The 17,500-nt window shown below is 42.2% G+C and overlaps 1 protein-coding gene across 1 annotated transcript in view; it reads right to left on the bottom strand.

Moving 5' to 3' along the window:
- The window catches only part of dspa (desmoplakin a), a 44,128-nt gene extending 27,562 nt beyond the window's left edge, over positions 1-16,566 (bottom strand). Inside the window, 4 exon segments of the mRNA XM_036597232.1 lie at positions 4,786-4,924; positions 6,193-6,314; positions 12,118-12,220; positions 16,263-16,566. Of these exon segments, the coding sequence (XP_036453125.1) occupies positions 4,786-4,924; positions 6,193-6,314; positions 12,118-12,220; positions 16,263-16,441 (543 nt within the window). The 5' untranslated portion in view covers positions 16,442-16,566.
- Between the last annotated feature and the right edge of the window lie 934 nt (positions 16,567-17,500).

Here is a 17,500-nt window from a genome sequence, read left to right as displayed (position 1 = left end):
TATGTTTGACAATATAATGCTTAATGTTATGACTGTGTTCAGTAATTTAACGTTATATGACAGATGTTATAGTTTGATGTTATGACCAATTATGCTTAGTAATAACATTGTCAACATTACAGAAACTGTTATGACATGTTATGATGTTTGATGTTATGACTGACTGTTCAGTAATAGCAGTCATGTTAACATTATTGTAACTGTTATGACAGATGTTATAATGTTTGACAGATGTTATGATGTTTGACAGATGTTATGATGTTTTGCTCAATGCTCTATTTAGCAGTCATGTCACTAATTTACTAACGAGATGTTTGTAAAGTAACAGAGGGATCAGGAGCTGCAGTAAAGAATATCATCTCTAATCTGAGGAGCAGATCACGTACCGGGAAAATGAGGAAGTGATTCAACTGACAAGTCCAACATGTAAATGAAAGGACCCTGAAAAGCAGCAGAGCTGAGGCTGAACTGGTGTTTAACTGGTGTTTATTTACTGGTGTAAATATAAATAAACACATTTAATAAAATGATCTCCACATCTAACAGGTCTTTTAATTAACGGTCCAGTGCGTCTCCTTACAGAGCTCTCCAGCTGTGGCATCACACGCCTGCGTGTCCTCGGGTTGCCAGATGTTCAACACGGGGATCAACACACACTCATAAGACGGTTTGCGCTGGACTGTGACTTCCACCCACGACTGCCCTGTTAAACAGCCCGATCTGGTGGGAAACGGTGGATCTGCCAGCTCTGAGTTACGGGAACAGAAGCCATGAGTGAAACAGTGCATGCAGTGAAGTGCAGTGTTTCTGGTTGCCATGGCGACCCTGCAGGCTTAAAAGCCCTCTGTTACTGCAGGTTCACCACCACAGCTTCTCTCCAGCCTTACACAACAACTGAAAAGGAGTCACGCCCCCAACCCCCCACCCCACCCCCGCCTTTATTCCTGAGGCGCCAGTGACCCAAACATGCCAACACCCCCCCCCACAGAGCGTCTATCCAAATCAGAACCAGAGTCAGATTCATTACTGTCAGATTTCCAGCTTTTCCTTTCAGTTCATCTGAAGTTTCAGCTTTCACACAAACACCGCCATGGGAAAACCCTAACAGCCCAACTCTCACACAGTGTCTCTCTCCCCCTCTCTCTCTCTCTCTCTCACACAGTGTCTCTCTCTCTCTCTCTCTCTCTCTCTCTCTCTCACAGTGTCTCTCACTCCCTCTCTCTCTCTCTCTCACACACAGCGTCTCTCTCTCTCTCTCTCTCTCACACACAGCGTCTCTCTCTCTCTCTCTCTCTCTCACACACACACACAGCGTCTCTCTCTCTCTCTCTCTCTCTCTCTCTCTCTCTCTCTCACACACAGCGTCTCTCTCTCTGTCTGTCTGTCTCTCTCTGTCTGTCTGTCTGTCTGTCTCTCTCTCTCTCTCTCTCTCTCTCTCGCCCCTTTTTCACTTTCACCATCCCCTTTTGGCAGAGTGTGTCTTCCACAGGAATGTGAGATAAGCAGGACCTGCTTACACACACACACACACACACACACAATCACACTCAGCAGGTCTGAGGATTTGGAGGAGTGTGTGTGTGTGTGTGTGTGAGTGTGTGTGTGTGAGTGAGTGTGTGTTGGGTGAGTTCCATTCAGATGTTGTCATGCAGTTCAGACTGCTCCCTCTCGACCCCACACACTGCTGAGAAACCAGTTCGGACTGGACTTTGAGCCCCAACACCTCCACTACCTGCTCCACACTGCTTTAAACTCAGACACACAAAACTAGGACTGGACTTCAGGACTGGACTTCAGATCAGAAACACCAGCTGAGCTCAGAAACCTGATCGACAGCTCTACATTTCCTCATATCTCCAGTGTAATGATGAACAGCTCACTGCACCGAGAGCAGCACTGTGTAAAGTCAGACGCCCCTTCATTTACTGAATTTACACTCACAACAGACATGAATTATAAGTTATTGATTTTTTTCAGCATCAGAACAAAAAACAAAAAAATGTATTCAGAACAGAAAATTATACAGAAGCTCCAGCAACTAAACATAGTTTCACTTTATGACATTCTTCTCAGGAGACTCACTTTCAGTTCCTCAAAGAATCTGCAGTCACACCTCCAAAGTTCAGTCTTAGAAGCTGGTTGATTCTGAACCGACTGTAGCTCACAAAATTCCGTCTGAACTCGACTGTAGCTCACAAAATTCCGTCTGAACCCGACTGTAGCTCACAAAATTCCGTCTGAACTCGACTGTAGCTCACAAAATTCCGTCTGAACCGACTGTAGCCCACAAAATTCTGTCTGAACCGACTGTAGCCCACAAAATTCCGTCTGAACCCGACTGTAGCCCACAAAATTCCGTCTGAACTCGACTGTAGCCCCACAAAATTCCGTCTGAACCGACTGTAGCCCACAAAATTCCGTCTGAACCCGACTGTAGCCCCACAAAATTCCGTCTGAACTCGACTGTAGCCCACAAAATTCCGTCTGAACCGACTGTAGCCCACAAAATTCCGTCTGAACCGACTGTAGCCCACAAAATTCCGTCTGAACTCGACTGTAGCTCACAAAATTCCGTCTGAACCAACTGTAGCCCACAAAATTCTGTCTGAACCCGACTGTAGCCCACAAAATTCTGTCTGAACCGACTGTAGCCCACAAAATTCAGTCTGAACCCGACTGTAGCCCACAAAATTCCGTCTGAACCCGACTGTAGCCCACAAAATTCCGTCTGAACCGACTGTAGCCCCACAAAATTCCGTCTGAACTCGACTGTAGCCCCAGAAAATTCAGTCTGAACCCGACTGTAGCCCACAAAATTCCGTCTGAACCCGACTGTAGCCCACAAAATTCCGTCTGAACCGACTGTAGCCCACAAAATTCCGTCTGAACCGACTGTAGCCCACAAAATTCCGTCTGAACCGACTGTAGCCCACAAAATTCCGTCTGAACCCGACTGTAGCCCACAAAATTCCGTCTGAACCGACTGTAGCCCACAAAATTCCGTCTGAACCGACTGTAGCCCACAAAATTCCGTCTGAACCGACTGTAGCCCACAAAATTCCGTCTGAACCGACTGTAGCCCACAAAATTCTGTCTGAACCGACTGTAGCCCACAAAATTCTGTCTGAACCCGACTGTAGCCCACAAAATTCAGTCTGAACCGACTGTAGCCCCACAAAATTCTGTCTGAACCGACTGTAGCCCACAAAATTCTGTCTGAACCGACTGTAGCCCACAAAATTCTGTCTGAACCGACTGTAGCCCACAAAATTCAGTCTGAACCGACTGTAGCCCCACAAAATTCCGTCTGAACCGACTGTAGCCCACAAAATTCTGTCTGAACCGACTGTAGCCCCACAAAATTCTGTCTGAACCGACTGTAGCCCACAAAATTCTGTCTGAACCGACTGTAGCCCACAAAATTCAGTCTGAACCGACTGTAGCCCCACAAAATTCCGTCTGAACCGACTGTAGCCCACAAAATTCTGTCTGAACTCGACTGTAGCCCACAAAATTCTGTCTGAACCGACTGTAGCCCACAAAATTCCGTCTGAACCGACTGTAGCCCACAAAATTCTGTCTGAACCGACTGTAGCCCCACAAAATTCAGTCTGAACCGACTGTAGCCCACAAAATTCTGTCTGAACCGACTGTAGCCCACAAAATTCTGTCTGAACCGACTGTAGCCCACAAAATTCTGTCTGAACCGACTGTAGCCCACAAAATTCCGTCTGAACCGACTGTAGCCCACAAAATTCAGTCTGAACCGACTGTAGCCCACAAAATTCCGTCTGAACCGACTGTAGCCCACAAAATTCAGTCTGAACCGACTGTAGCCCACAAAATTCTGTCTGAACCGACTGTAGCCCACAAAATTCAGTCTGAACCGACTGTAGCCCACAAAATTCAGTCTGAACCGACTGTAGCCCACAAAATTCCGTCTGAACCGACCGTAGCCCACAGAATTCGAGTGTGTGTTGCATTTTGTGAAGAATGTAAAACAGGTGAAAGTTTGTATTTGTTCAGCACATTTTAATCACTGTTCTTTCCCAGTTTATAGTTTTTATGTCTTCATTATTTTCCTCCTTTGTTTAAAATAGTAAAAACAATAAAGCATATATGAGTATGGTTGTCTGTTTTGGACGGTTCTGCCTGGTCATGTTTAATTCATTTGTTTTTTTCCTGATTCTGGTATTTGGACATTCCTGAGGGTTCTGTTTGTACATAAACACAGAATCCCGACTGAGTCTGTTCTTATTGTCGGAGAGGAGCTGCTGGATCAGGGCTGCCTCTGTTTACTTTGGCAGCTACACAGAAACACAGACGACTGAAACACTGAGTGGAAACAGGAAATCTAACACTTACAGTTCAGACACGGAACCACTAATCTAGAACCACATCAACTATTAAACACAGCCAGTGGAAACTAGTGGTCCAGTTCCTCACCACATAACTCACACAACAGATTCACAGCAGACACTGAATATTTCAGACACTCATAATGTGAAGTAGACGTTAAATTATTTCTCGTAGATACTGAATAATCTGTAATAGACACTAAATAACCTGTAATAGACACTGAATAATTTGTAGTAGATACTGAATAATTTGTGGTAGATACTGAATAATTTGAAGGAGATACTGAATAATTTGAAGCAGATACTGAATAATTTGAAGCAGATACTGAATAATTAGTGGCAGATACTGAATATTTTGTGGTACATACTGAATAATTTGTGGTAGATACTGAATAATTTGTGGTAGATGCTGAAGCAGTATGGTTACCTTCTTCTGCATGATCCAGGCCATGGCGTCGTGGAAGTTCCTGCCCGGATCTTCTCGGCTCACGCTGCTGCGCTTCCTCCGAGTGGTTCCTCCGACCGAGCTCATAATTGCATTCTGAAACACTACACAATCCTCCACACTGCACACAAACAAACAAACAAACAAACAAACACACTGTGGTTGAGATCTCACCCCTCTGAGTGTAGCAGCCCTGCTCGCCTGGCTGATGTTCCCACTAGCTGCCGAAATCGGACCACATTTACAGGAAGCTCAAGATTTTCACCTCGGAAACTCGTTTGTCCCAAATAAAGACGTTCGTGTAACTGCAGTTTGTGTTCGGGAGTAAATGGACGCTCACAGTAATCTAGCGCTTGTTTGGCTGTGTGAGTTTAAAAGCTCTTAAAAAGTGTTTCTATTTTAATTAAACGTAACTCAAAGAGCTGTGTTTATGTGAAAGAGTACGGCGGCTGCAGCAGTTCACCGATTATGTAGTGACTCAGAAGGTTTGATCAGGAATCACAGCTTCGCCTCAGTTATTCACTCATGCCTCTGTGTTTATCAGCACCTTAAACACACAGAGACTCAACAGTCTGTTCAACACACTGGATACATTCGGATCTTTGGGCGCCGCCGCGTTGAACTGACGTCACGCGGAAACATCTCAGAGAACTCGGCACTCTTTAGAACCTCAAACTTTCTCTTGAGTTTCTCCACTCAGAGGTCAGAAACTTTGATCATAAACGCAACGTAAGGTTTCACGCGTTCATCAGTGTCAGTGAAAATCCCGTCATCGCGGTGGTGAACATTTAAACCTGTAGGATAGAATGCGCTTCCACATTTCAGTGCCTGGTAGAACAGTGCTCAGTGATCTAAGCTAACGCTAATCCTATTATTATTCCGTTATTTATTGATTTTCGTTAGGTGGCTGTTTTTATCAGGACTGTTTGTGGTCATGCTGTAATAAACATGACGGCTTCTGAATAATCTCAGTCTGGATGATTAGCATTAGCTGTGCTAGCATGATGGATAATGTTAACGGTAGTTAATACAGCAAGAAATTCACAAAAACACAGAAAGATTCCTGTTAACTACGATGATCAACACTGACAGATGTACAGTAATAACACAATAATAACTGTATATGAATATTAATATAGTACATCTCTCAGTGTCAGCGCTGAGTTTGAGTCGGGGGGGCAGAGCAGAGTCATTAAAGCTATTAATAAACTGTATTATCTGCTGCTGTGAGTTCACTTAAGACCCTTTAATGTTTGGGGATATTGATTCTGCTGTGTGAAGTATTGATTAGGTATCGGTAAACTGTCCACTATTACACGTTCACAGACTGATAAACAACCCACAGTCAGTGTTACTACAATGTTACTACAGCGTTACTGTGGTTTTCACCTTTTGAGGATCCAGTCGTTGGGCAGGCCGAGGCTTTTCATCTCCATGGCGCAGGTTTTCAGCTGTTTAATATCTTCTGAAGCCAAAATCATGGCATTATCAAATTCAGATGCAGGACCATTCTGAAACACACACACACACACACACACACACACACAGTGCAGTTAATACACACCAGTACAGACCAGCAAGCACAGCTTTGAACAGCTGTTCACACAGAAAATCATCATATTTTACATTAAAACACTAAAAAGTGCTGAACTGCAGAAAATATGGCGATTCTTAATGTTCCACACTGATTTTCAGACTTTGGGACTCATTTACTTCAGAACAATGGGATCTACCTGCTCACCATGTGGCCATGAGGGACAGGGATGCAGCCTCACTTCCTGCTCTGAAATGCTGGGGCGGGGCTAAAATAGGCCTTTAAGTTTTTTTTATTTAAAAATAAAACGAATGATAAGTTTAAAACTTTCAAGCTTCACTTTAAAATATAAAAAAGGTTTTAAAAATGAAAACAGTGTGAATTTAGAGGTTACGGTTTGGGACAGACCCCCTATAAATGACCGCTGAGTATATATTTAGATGATTACTGTCTCTATGAATGTCTTCAGGGTTTAAATGGATCAGAACAGAACCACTGTAAGAGTCTCAGGTCTGAATGTTTGGGCAGGGCTGGACGATGTGGAGGGTCTTCTGACCAGCGCTGTGAGCTGAATGTGATGATTTTCTATAAATGAAGCTCCAGGTTTGTTTGGCAGGAAGATCGGCTCGTCTGTTTGTCTGGGATTGAGGCTTAAACTCTGAATGTAACTCTGCAGACCGTCAGTCTGAGCTCTGAGCTCTGAGAGGAGATGATCAGCTCCAAATATTCATATTAAATACAACAGGCAAAGTCAAGGTGTTCTATTGTTAATAATCCAATCATTATCTGCAGTTATCTGATTATTACGTTATTATGTGGTCATTGAGATTGCTGGACTGTGATTACAGATCATCGTTAGTCCTGATTAGCTGGACTCAGTGCAGCTCAGCGAGTGAAGCGCTGAGTCAAATCACGGCTCTGATTTGCACAGCAGGTTTAAACACAGCGCTGCTGGGCTTTTTATCATTCGCTTACGAAACCTCAGAGAAACTGAACTGAGCCTCGGGTAATAATAACACAGTTATTATTATAGTTCTGTCCTTATTTCTCAGAGCTCCACACTGAGTCTATCACAGTCACAGTACAGTACAGTACAGCTCAGACCGCAGACTGGACTGACCTCAGTGATTGAACACCCTTATTCTGATCAATATCTCTGTATGTGAAACTGATCACACTCATATATAATCTAGAGCTGCCACTGTTCACTACATCAGATATCCAGTATTCTAACAGCTGTTTTAATGATTAATCAAGTAGCAGATCAATAAAAATGGAGCTGCAGTGTTAGCGCTGCAGTGTTAGCGCTGCAGTGTTAGCGCTGCGTGTTAGCGCTGAAGTGTTAGCGCTGTAGCTAACAGACACAGAGGGTCTTTGTGTGAAGGCAGTCGGACTCAGAGGGGAGATCACATTCACTCAGACAGACAGACAGAGGATCCTCTGTGTCTCTGAATCTGAGAGAGAACAAAACGCTGCTTTAACAGAACCTGAAACGTCTCACACTCATAATTCATAATAAACAATCCATAATCCATAATCCATCACTGACAGTAAAACAACAGACTCAAACTGCACTGACACACTTCACTCCTCAGTCAGTCAATCATAGCTTCACTGTACAACTACCACACACACACACACAGATACACACAGATACACACACACACACACACACACACACACTCACACACACACACACACTCACACACACAGATACACACAGATACTCACACACACACTCACACACACAAACACACACACACACACACAGATACACACACACACACAGATACACACACACACACAGATACACACAGATACACACACACACACAGAGATACTCACACACACACACACACACAGATACATACAGATACACACACACACACACACACACACACACACACACACACACACAGATACACACACACACACACACACACAGATACTCACACACACACACACACACACACACACAGATACTCACACACACACACACACACACACACACACACACAGATACTCACACACACACACACACACACAGATACACACACACACACACACACACAGACACAGATACACACACACACACACACAGATACACACAGATACACACACACACACACACACACACAGACACAGATACACACAGATACACACACACACACACACACACACACAGATACACACAGATACACACACACACACACAGATACACACAGATACTCACACACACACAGATACACACAGATACAGACACACACACACACACACACACAGATACACACAGATACACACGCACACACACACAGATACACACACACACACAGATACACACAGATACACACAGACACACACACACACACACAGATACACACAGATACACACACACACACACACACAGATACACACAGATACACACAGATACACACACACACACACACACACACACACAGATACACACAGATACACACAGATACTCAGAGATACACACACACATGCAAACACAGATACACACACACACACACACAGATACACACAGATACTCAGAGATACACACACACACACACAGATACACACACACACACACACAGATACACACAGATACACACACACACACACAGATACACACACACACACACAGATACACACACACACACACACAGATACACACAGATACACACACACACACACACACACACACAGATACACACAGATACACACAGATACACACAGATACACACACACACAGATACACACAGATACACACACACACACACACACAGATACACACAGATACACACAGATACTCAGAGATACACACACACACACACACATGCAAACACAGATACACACAGATACACACACACACACACACACAGATACACACAGATACACACACACACACACGCACAGATACACACTCACACACAGACACACGTTCCACATCAGCAGATCTTCCAGCTCTGCACTCGTTTATTCCCCTGTAATGAGCAGCAGGTGTTCAGCAGAGTTTCTGAGGACAAACCCCACCTCCAGAGTTCAGCTCCACCAGCCCTGCTCAGAAAACTGACCACCAGCCCTGCTCAGAAAACTGACCAACAGCCCTCAGTCACTCGAACAGGGACTACAGGCAGTTTATTATGGGTTATTCAGATTTAACAGAGTGATGTTTGTATCTGAGCCTGGGGTCCAGCTGAAATGGTTCAGTGCAATGAAAGACTGTGGAGGCTATAAAGGTTAGAGAGCGTTTAACATGATGTTTAAGTGTGATAAACAGTGTTATTTGTGATAAAGAGCGTTTAAAGTGATGTTTAAGTGTGATAAACAGTGTTATTTGTGATAAAGAGTGTTTAAAGTGATGTTTAAGTGTGATAAACAGTGTTATTTGTGATAAAGAGTGTTTAACGTGATGTTTAAGTGTGATAAACAGTGTTATTTGTGATAAACAGTGTTATTTGTGATAAAGAGCGTTTAAAGTGATGTTTAAGTGTGATAAACAGTGTTATTTGTAATAAAGAGCGTTTAACGTGATGTTTAAGTGTGATAAACAGTGTTATTTGTGATAAACAGTGTTATTTGTGATAAAGAGCGTTTAAAGTGATGTTTAAGTGTGATAAACAGTGTTATTTGTGATAAAGAGTGTTTAAAGTGATGTTTAAGTGTGATAAACAGTGTTATTTGTGATAAAGAGTGTTTAAAGTGATGTTTAAGTGTGATAAACAGTGTTATTTGTGATAAAGAGCGTTTAAAGTGATGTTTAAGTGTGATAAACAGTGTTATTTGTGATAAACAGTGTTATTTGTGATAAAGAGCGTTTAAAGTGATGTTTAAGTGTGATAAACAGTGTTATTTGTGATAAAGAGCGTTTAAAGTGATGTTTAAGTGTGATAAACAGTGTTATTTGTGATAAAGAGCGTTTAACGTGATGTTTAAGTGTGATAAACAGTGTTATTTGTGATAAAGAGTGTTTAAAGTGATGTTTAAGTGTGATAAACAGTGTTATTTGTAATAAAGAGCGTTTAAAGTGATGTTTAAGTGTGATAAACAGTGTTATTTGTAATAAAGAGCGTTTAACGTGATGTTTAAGTGTGATAAACAGTGTTATTTGTAATAAAGACTGTTTAACATGATGTTTAAGTGTGATAAACAGTGTTATTTGTGATAAAGACTGTTTAACGTGATGTTTAAGTGTGATAAACAGTGTTATTTGTGATAAAGAGTGTTTAAAGTGATGTTTAAGTGTGATAAACAGTGTTATTTGTGATAAAGACTGTTTAACGTGATGTTTAAGTGTGATAAACAGTGTTATTTGTAATAAAGAGTGTTTAAAGTGATGTTTAAGTGTGATAAACAGTGTTATTTGTAATAAAGACTGTTTAACGTGATGTTTAAGTGTGATAAACAGTGTTATTTGTAATAAAGAGTGTTTAAAGTGATGTTTAAGTGTGATAAACAGTGTTATTTGTGATAAAGAGTGTTTAAAGTGATGTTTACGCTCTGGTCCTGCTGTTTGACCCTGAAAATGGCTCAGTGTCCTGAAGGACTACAGGCGCTGTTGGGGTTAAAGAGCCTGAAATAAACCGAATAACGTTCATTAATCTCGATTAAATCAGTGAGAAGCAGCTCAGAACAGCTCACTCAGCAGGAGAGCTACAGATACAATCAACACAGACCTGAAATCTGAGCCTCAGACCCTCCAACACTGCCAAACCCAGCAGAACTCAGCAGAACTGAAGCAGAACTGAAGCAGAACTCAGCAGAACTCAGCAGAACTCAGCAGAACAATACCAACAATAATCAATCCATAATCAATACACTATATAGAGCTATAATAAACAATCAATACACAGCAATAATCAATCCATAATCAATAACAGGCGTGTAAGAAAGTGATGGAATTATGGAGAATAATCTTATTAACACTGATATCTAACACAGTCATCACTGTTCTTCATTCTGATGTTACAGTATTGATCTGTGAGCTCAGTATTGATTATCGATTAGATTCATTATGTTTTATGTATTTTAATCGTTCTCGACTCAGAAGCTTTAATGCTGTTCTAAACAGGTTGGTTTAGCTCAGATAAACTAATTTACAAAATAACCCCATAAACCACGAGTGTGGGCGTGTCTGCAGCACAGGCCCCGCCCTCTTCACTCTGACAGGCTGTGTGGCTGTGATTGACAGCGGTCTGAGGTCTGAGTGAGAGACGCTGTGTAGACAGTGAACAGATTCACACTCACTGATCACAGACGGTTCCACTGTTTATCAGCTGTAATCACTCCTGAAAGAGATCCTCACGGGTTCTTTAGTACAGACAACGGTTCTATACAGAACCATGGACACTCAGAGAAGCTACGGCATGCTTAATTGGTTCTTTGCATGGTGAAATGGTTCTCCAGATTGATGGAGAATGTGTTATATATGGCACCAAAAATGGTTCTGCTATTGTTACAATGTCAAGCTTGCAATAATGGAAGAACCCTTTTTGGTGCTATACAGAACCATATACAACACATTCTCCAGTTTCACCACGTAAAGAACCATTTAAGCATGCAAAGGGTCCTTTGAGTCTCCATAGTGGTACACAGAACCACTGCCATTACTAAAGAACCCTTGAAGAACCATCTTTTTTAGGAGTGTATGGTACATGAACGGGTGCAGTAACAGCGCTGTTGGAGGAGAACGCTGTGGAGGAGAACTCTGTGGGGGAGAACGCTGTGGGGGAGAAATTGCTGTGGGGGAGAACCCTGCAGACATCGGAGTTACTCACCGTTTCGAGGATGTGCTGCGCCATCTCGAGTCTCTGCATGCAGTGGTTATAGAGTACCTGAGCCTTTTTCGGACCAGATCCAGACGACATCGACATGGACATGCTGAGAGAGAGAGAGAGAGAGAGACAGAGAGTGAGAGTGAGAGAGAGAGAGACAGAGAGAGAGAGTGAGAGAGAGAGAGACAGAGAGAGTGAGAGTGAGAGAGAGAGAAACAGAGAGAAAGAGAGAGACATTAATCAGACTGAGGCTCCACCTTAACACCTCTGATCCCTCTGAGGAGAAACACTCTGAACATTCAGGAGAAACGTGAACCGTCAACAACACAACATCATCAAACATTAACATCTACAGAAACGTCCAGTTTTGTGTCCCTAGCTTGAAAAACATGTCAGGGTTACAGTTTATTTATATTTCAAAATGAAACAGTAAGTTATTTTAGCAGTTACGCCTTCCTGAGTCGTCGTTTTATCAGTACTGGTTTGTACATCAATTATCTAGAACTCCAATCACGCCAGAAGAGCTCGTCCTCACAGTCGTGTGTGAAGGCTGAGGCCATATTTTGAGGTAAAAACGTGTTTTTCTGCAGTTTTAACTACAATAATCTATACATGACTATGGAATATATGATTTAAATGACATGAAAGAAAACAGATGTGAAATAAATATTATAAAATATATAATGAAAGTCCCCCAGGAGTCGAGTCACTGGTGTTACTGCATAACAAATAAGTGATGACATCACTGGACTTCCTTTTCCCTGTTTTCTGAGGATCTATGAAGAAAAGCTCATGGTGAGTCCACTGTGTCTTTCAGTTATCAGAGATTTTCTCATTCAGCTCATGATTTCATATGAAGCTTTTAGCTGAAGTCACTGGTGTGACCGACTTTATTCTGAGGTAACTGTGAAATAATAGAACACAAATGGATTAAATTCCATATTTTAGCAGCCGTTCTGTAAAATGCGTTGTTCATTAAAATGTCTCTGGTGTTCCTTTATTATGTGGAACACTAGTGAGGATCAGTAACACCACTGACTCCTATGGACAGACATAAAGTGGACGTTTCTGTAAAATGACCCAACCAGGAGAGACACAAACCTTCAGATATGAAATATAATAAAACTATTAATTATTAATCTCCTCATTTACAGCCACCAGTTTAAAGACTTTTATTTTGCTTTGAGGAACCGATAACTCCATAAGAACACAGAACACAGAACAGATGATTATTATGAGCTGCAGCTGAACGTCCTGCTGAAGAACCGGCACTGGGTTCACACTGAAGAGTCAGTACAGATTACAGAACGTCACTTTAATGTACAGTTCTACTCTGAGTGGTACAGGTTCTCTGTTCTACTCTGAGTGGTAGAGGTTCTCTGTTCTACTCTGAGTGGTACAGGTTCTCTGTTTTACTCTGAGTGTTAGAGGTTCTCTGTTCTATTCTGAGTGCTATAGGTTCTCTGTTCTACTCTGAGTGTTATAGGTTATCAGTTCTACTCTGAATGTTAGAGGTTCTCTGTTCTACTCTGAGTGTTAGAGGTTCTCTGTTCTACTCTGAGTGTTAGAGGTTCTCTGTTCTTCTCTGAGTGTTAGAGGTTCTCAGTTCTACTCTGAGTGTTCTCAGCGCTGAGTACAGGAGAATAAGGGGTTTTAGGGTCATTATTAGGGAGAGGTGGTTTCAGGGACGGTCAGTCGAGTGTGATACAGACTCAAACAGCACAGAAGCTGAAGTTTAACGTTTCTGTTCAGATTCAACTTCAGATTTATTGATAAACACCACAGTACAATCAGGCAGAACCCACAGCTCACCCAACCCAGCAAACCCAGAATTACAGACTCAGAACGAAGCTCTCGCTCTGCTCCTGCTGCAGTTCAACAGCCCTGCTACCCAGACAGCCGCTGGTCTGATCAGGTGGGCACCTTGCTGACTGTACGCCACTGCTGGCCCCCCTCGGACCACCCGGATTACTGTCCTGCATACAAGCTCTAACTAGGTTTTAATCTCCTCAAACAGGTTTTTAATGCACAGAGACTTTTATTTTAGAAAATAAACTTAGACAAATATTACAGGCAGCTGAGAGAAATCATGACCAGGCCTGATGAACAGGGATTTTAAGTGTTGCTGACGCTGAGCTGGACGAACGTCATTTACTGACCCAATTTACAGAGCAGAACTACAGAAAGGAGGAGGGAAACATCAGTCAACTGGACTGTGAGAGGAAACTGAGCAGTGATCGGTGGAATTTCGTCTAACAGTCTACTTAACCACTGGTGGGCCGTCCAGAAAACGCTGAGCAAAACACCAGCGGACCACCAGCTCTGCCATCAGCAGGCCGACAGTGGTCCACTATCCTCTTACTGTCAGCGTAGCTTTAGCCCCATTAGCTTTAGCCCCACTCTGAGCCTGAATAAATGCTCTTCTAGCTTTGTTCTCTGTTCTCTTTCTCTGTTCCGTTCAGGATAAAGTCTCTCTATAACCTCCCAGATGTTCAGTTCAGCTTCAGGGTAACAAAAACAGTCATTATCAGACAGATTAGCTTCAGGCTGGTAACGTCAGCCTCATTCAACTCAGCCCAACAGATACAGATAAAACATACAATAAACAGAAGAAAAAAGAAACTGTAAATATATACACACGTACAGTATATACGCCAGTACTGCACTTCCAATGTACAGTGCAGTAATAAGTTATGATATAACACTGTGAAATGTGCTGCTGTACACATTCTGTCTGTGCAGTGAGTCTGAGGTAGTTAATCAATGAGACGCAGGTAAACAGGGATAGAACACTGATACAGAAATGAATGATCCAGATCCAGACATGTTTCATTTATCATTTAAGTCATTATTTTGAGAGAATGTAATTTTTTTCAAGATATTAAATCATCATTTTGACAAAATATTTTGAAAAAGATCCCTTTATTTCGAGATATTAACACGGTACAATGTACGATGTTGTCCCCTGTTTTAATTCCCTTTTAGACTGAAATACAGGAAATACATCTACATATATTTTTCAAAATCGGTGTCACATTTCTGCCTTTTTTATGTTTATTTTTGACGTATAAATATCTGACGTATAAATATTTGACACTACTGCACATATTTAACCTACATGTGTGAATATATTTCAGTATAAATGCAGCTGCATGTTCAGATATATATGAAGTATATATTCTAAATATAATATAAACAGTGCATATGTTTAAATCTGAGTAAATATATGTAAATATGCTTCTTCACCTGTGAAACTGCTCTGTAAAGCGCTCTACATGGCTTCATATCAGCTTATATACAGGTATACCGGCTTTCTATTGGCACTGAGCCCATAGAGCCGTTATCACAGCACTAAACACACCTGTACTCGTCCAGGTGTGGACAGAAAGGTGTGTCTGATCTTTATGAGTCTGTTAACACATTCATAACCAACTAACATACAAACCATACGTACGGATTCAAATATGAACATTAATGCAGTAAATTAATAACCACACAGTCCATCTGCTTCACTGACTTTCAGCCCTGATTAAACCCCCATAATGCACTTTACTCATCCGCACACGGTGCAGTTGAGTCCAGTCGAGTCCAAACCGAAACTAAAACCCAGACTCCTAAAGTTCTCTAGGGTTCCACCGTTTCACAGCGGGTTCTACGTTACAGAAGCCTGGCTAAAGGACGATCTTAACACCGTTTGTTAAACAATAAGACTAAAACGGTCTCGACTCGCGGTTTAATCACCTTCTGGTAAAGTTCTGATCGATTTAAAGCTGTAGAACTTTTTTGAATCCATATTCGCCAACGTCTCTTCGGAATTTTTCCGTTCCACCTTAAATGGTGCGGCTCTTCCATTGTGGCGCCTCGGGCATTTAAGGTGGAACGGAAAAATTCCAAAAAGCCCAGTTTCAGCCTGGTATCTGCTGTGTTGGTAGTTGCAGGGTGTTCTAACCGTTCTAAACGTTCTAAAAGGTTCCACTCGAGTTCTAGAACCTACTCAGCACTAAAGCAGCTTCTTTGAACTTCCAAAGTTGTGTTTTTTTTTATAGAAAGTTCAAAGTCAGCGTCAAAAAACATCGTTCTGCAGAAACACCACCGCCAGTAAGCGAAGAACAGTATCTAGAACCGCGCTCGAGCCCTCGAGCTCGTACCTGCCCATTCCTCCTGCCCCCGCCGAGCTCCTGGTGGTGTAGCTGTGCTGGACGTAGCTCTCGCTCAGGTCGCCCTGGTAGCCGTTCCCGCTGCTGTAGCCGGCCATGGTGAGGTCCGGCCTGGAGCTGGACCTGCGGGACATCATGGGCAGCTTCACCTGCGAGCCCTGCACGCTCATTTTAATCCGGGATACAGACACTAACGCGGGACACTCTCTCTCTCACACTCTCTCACACTCTCACTCTCTCTCTCCTCCGTCCTCTCCGCTCTCCCTCTCTCCCAGAGCAGTGGCGCACGCGGAAGAGCTCGCGTAGGGAATGTAAAAGCCCCACCCACTGCCTCACCTTACAGCGGGAGGGGGCGGGGCTTCACCGAGCCCAGCTCTGCAGAATTCCGCCACCTCTATTTTTACACACTTAACCGTTTCTTTACCTGTTCAGCGCCTGGTTTGACCTCATTAAGGTCTTAATGACCAGGTGAGGTACAGCTGCGCTCACCTGTCCAGGCTAATGAGGATGAGTCACTGGGGTCATTTAATAAAACAGTCGGTGTCTCAGTGAACTTTACCTGAACATCACTGACCTTCCCACAGGTTGGGTTGTTTGTTTTTTGCACTGGAGATTTTTCCAAAAACTAATACATTTACATATGCAAATGAGCTGTTATCCGCTGCATATTCTGCATATCATCACTGTCCTGCAAAAAAACTTCTGTCTGCATTTTTGTTTTTAAATTTTTTGCATTTTTTCCTAAAAAAAAGAAGAAAATTCCAGTTAAATTTCACTGACAGAAATTTCAAAATTCCTCTGGAAAAAATCTCTTTATATTGACTTTCATTCCGTTACATAAGAATATTTTTTCTTAAATTAATTTTTTTGAATTTTTTCCTTAAAAAAGAAAAAAAAAACTCTTGTTTTAGAATCCATATTTGCCGACTTCTCATTGGATTGTTTTTTTAAGAAGCCAGTTTCAGCTTTGTATCTAATGTGTTGGAAGCTGCTGGGTGTTTTAAGTGTTCTAAAGGTTCCACCCGAGTTCTAGAACCTACTGAGCACTTAAGCAGCTCCTCTTTGTCCCTCTAAAGTTTTTATGGAAAGTTCAAAGTCAGCGTCAACAAAAGGTTGTTTTGCAGACCTACCACCACCAGTAAGTGAATAAAAGTATCTAGAACCGCATTGAAGCCCCTGATAGATTTACATATGCAAATGAGATGTTATTTACTGCATATTTTGCATAT

The sequence above is a fragment of the Colossoma macropomum genome, unplaced genomic scaffold, assembly GCF_904425465.1.
Source record: "Colossoma macropomum unplaced genomic scaffold, Colossoma_macropomum, whole genome shotgun sequence".
Taxonomy (NCBI): domain Eukaryota; kingdom Metazoa; phylum Chordata; class Actinopteri; order Characiformes; family Serrasalmidae; genus Colossoma; species Colossoma macropomum.
This window is presented reverse-complemented; position numbering and strand designations above follow the sequence as displayed.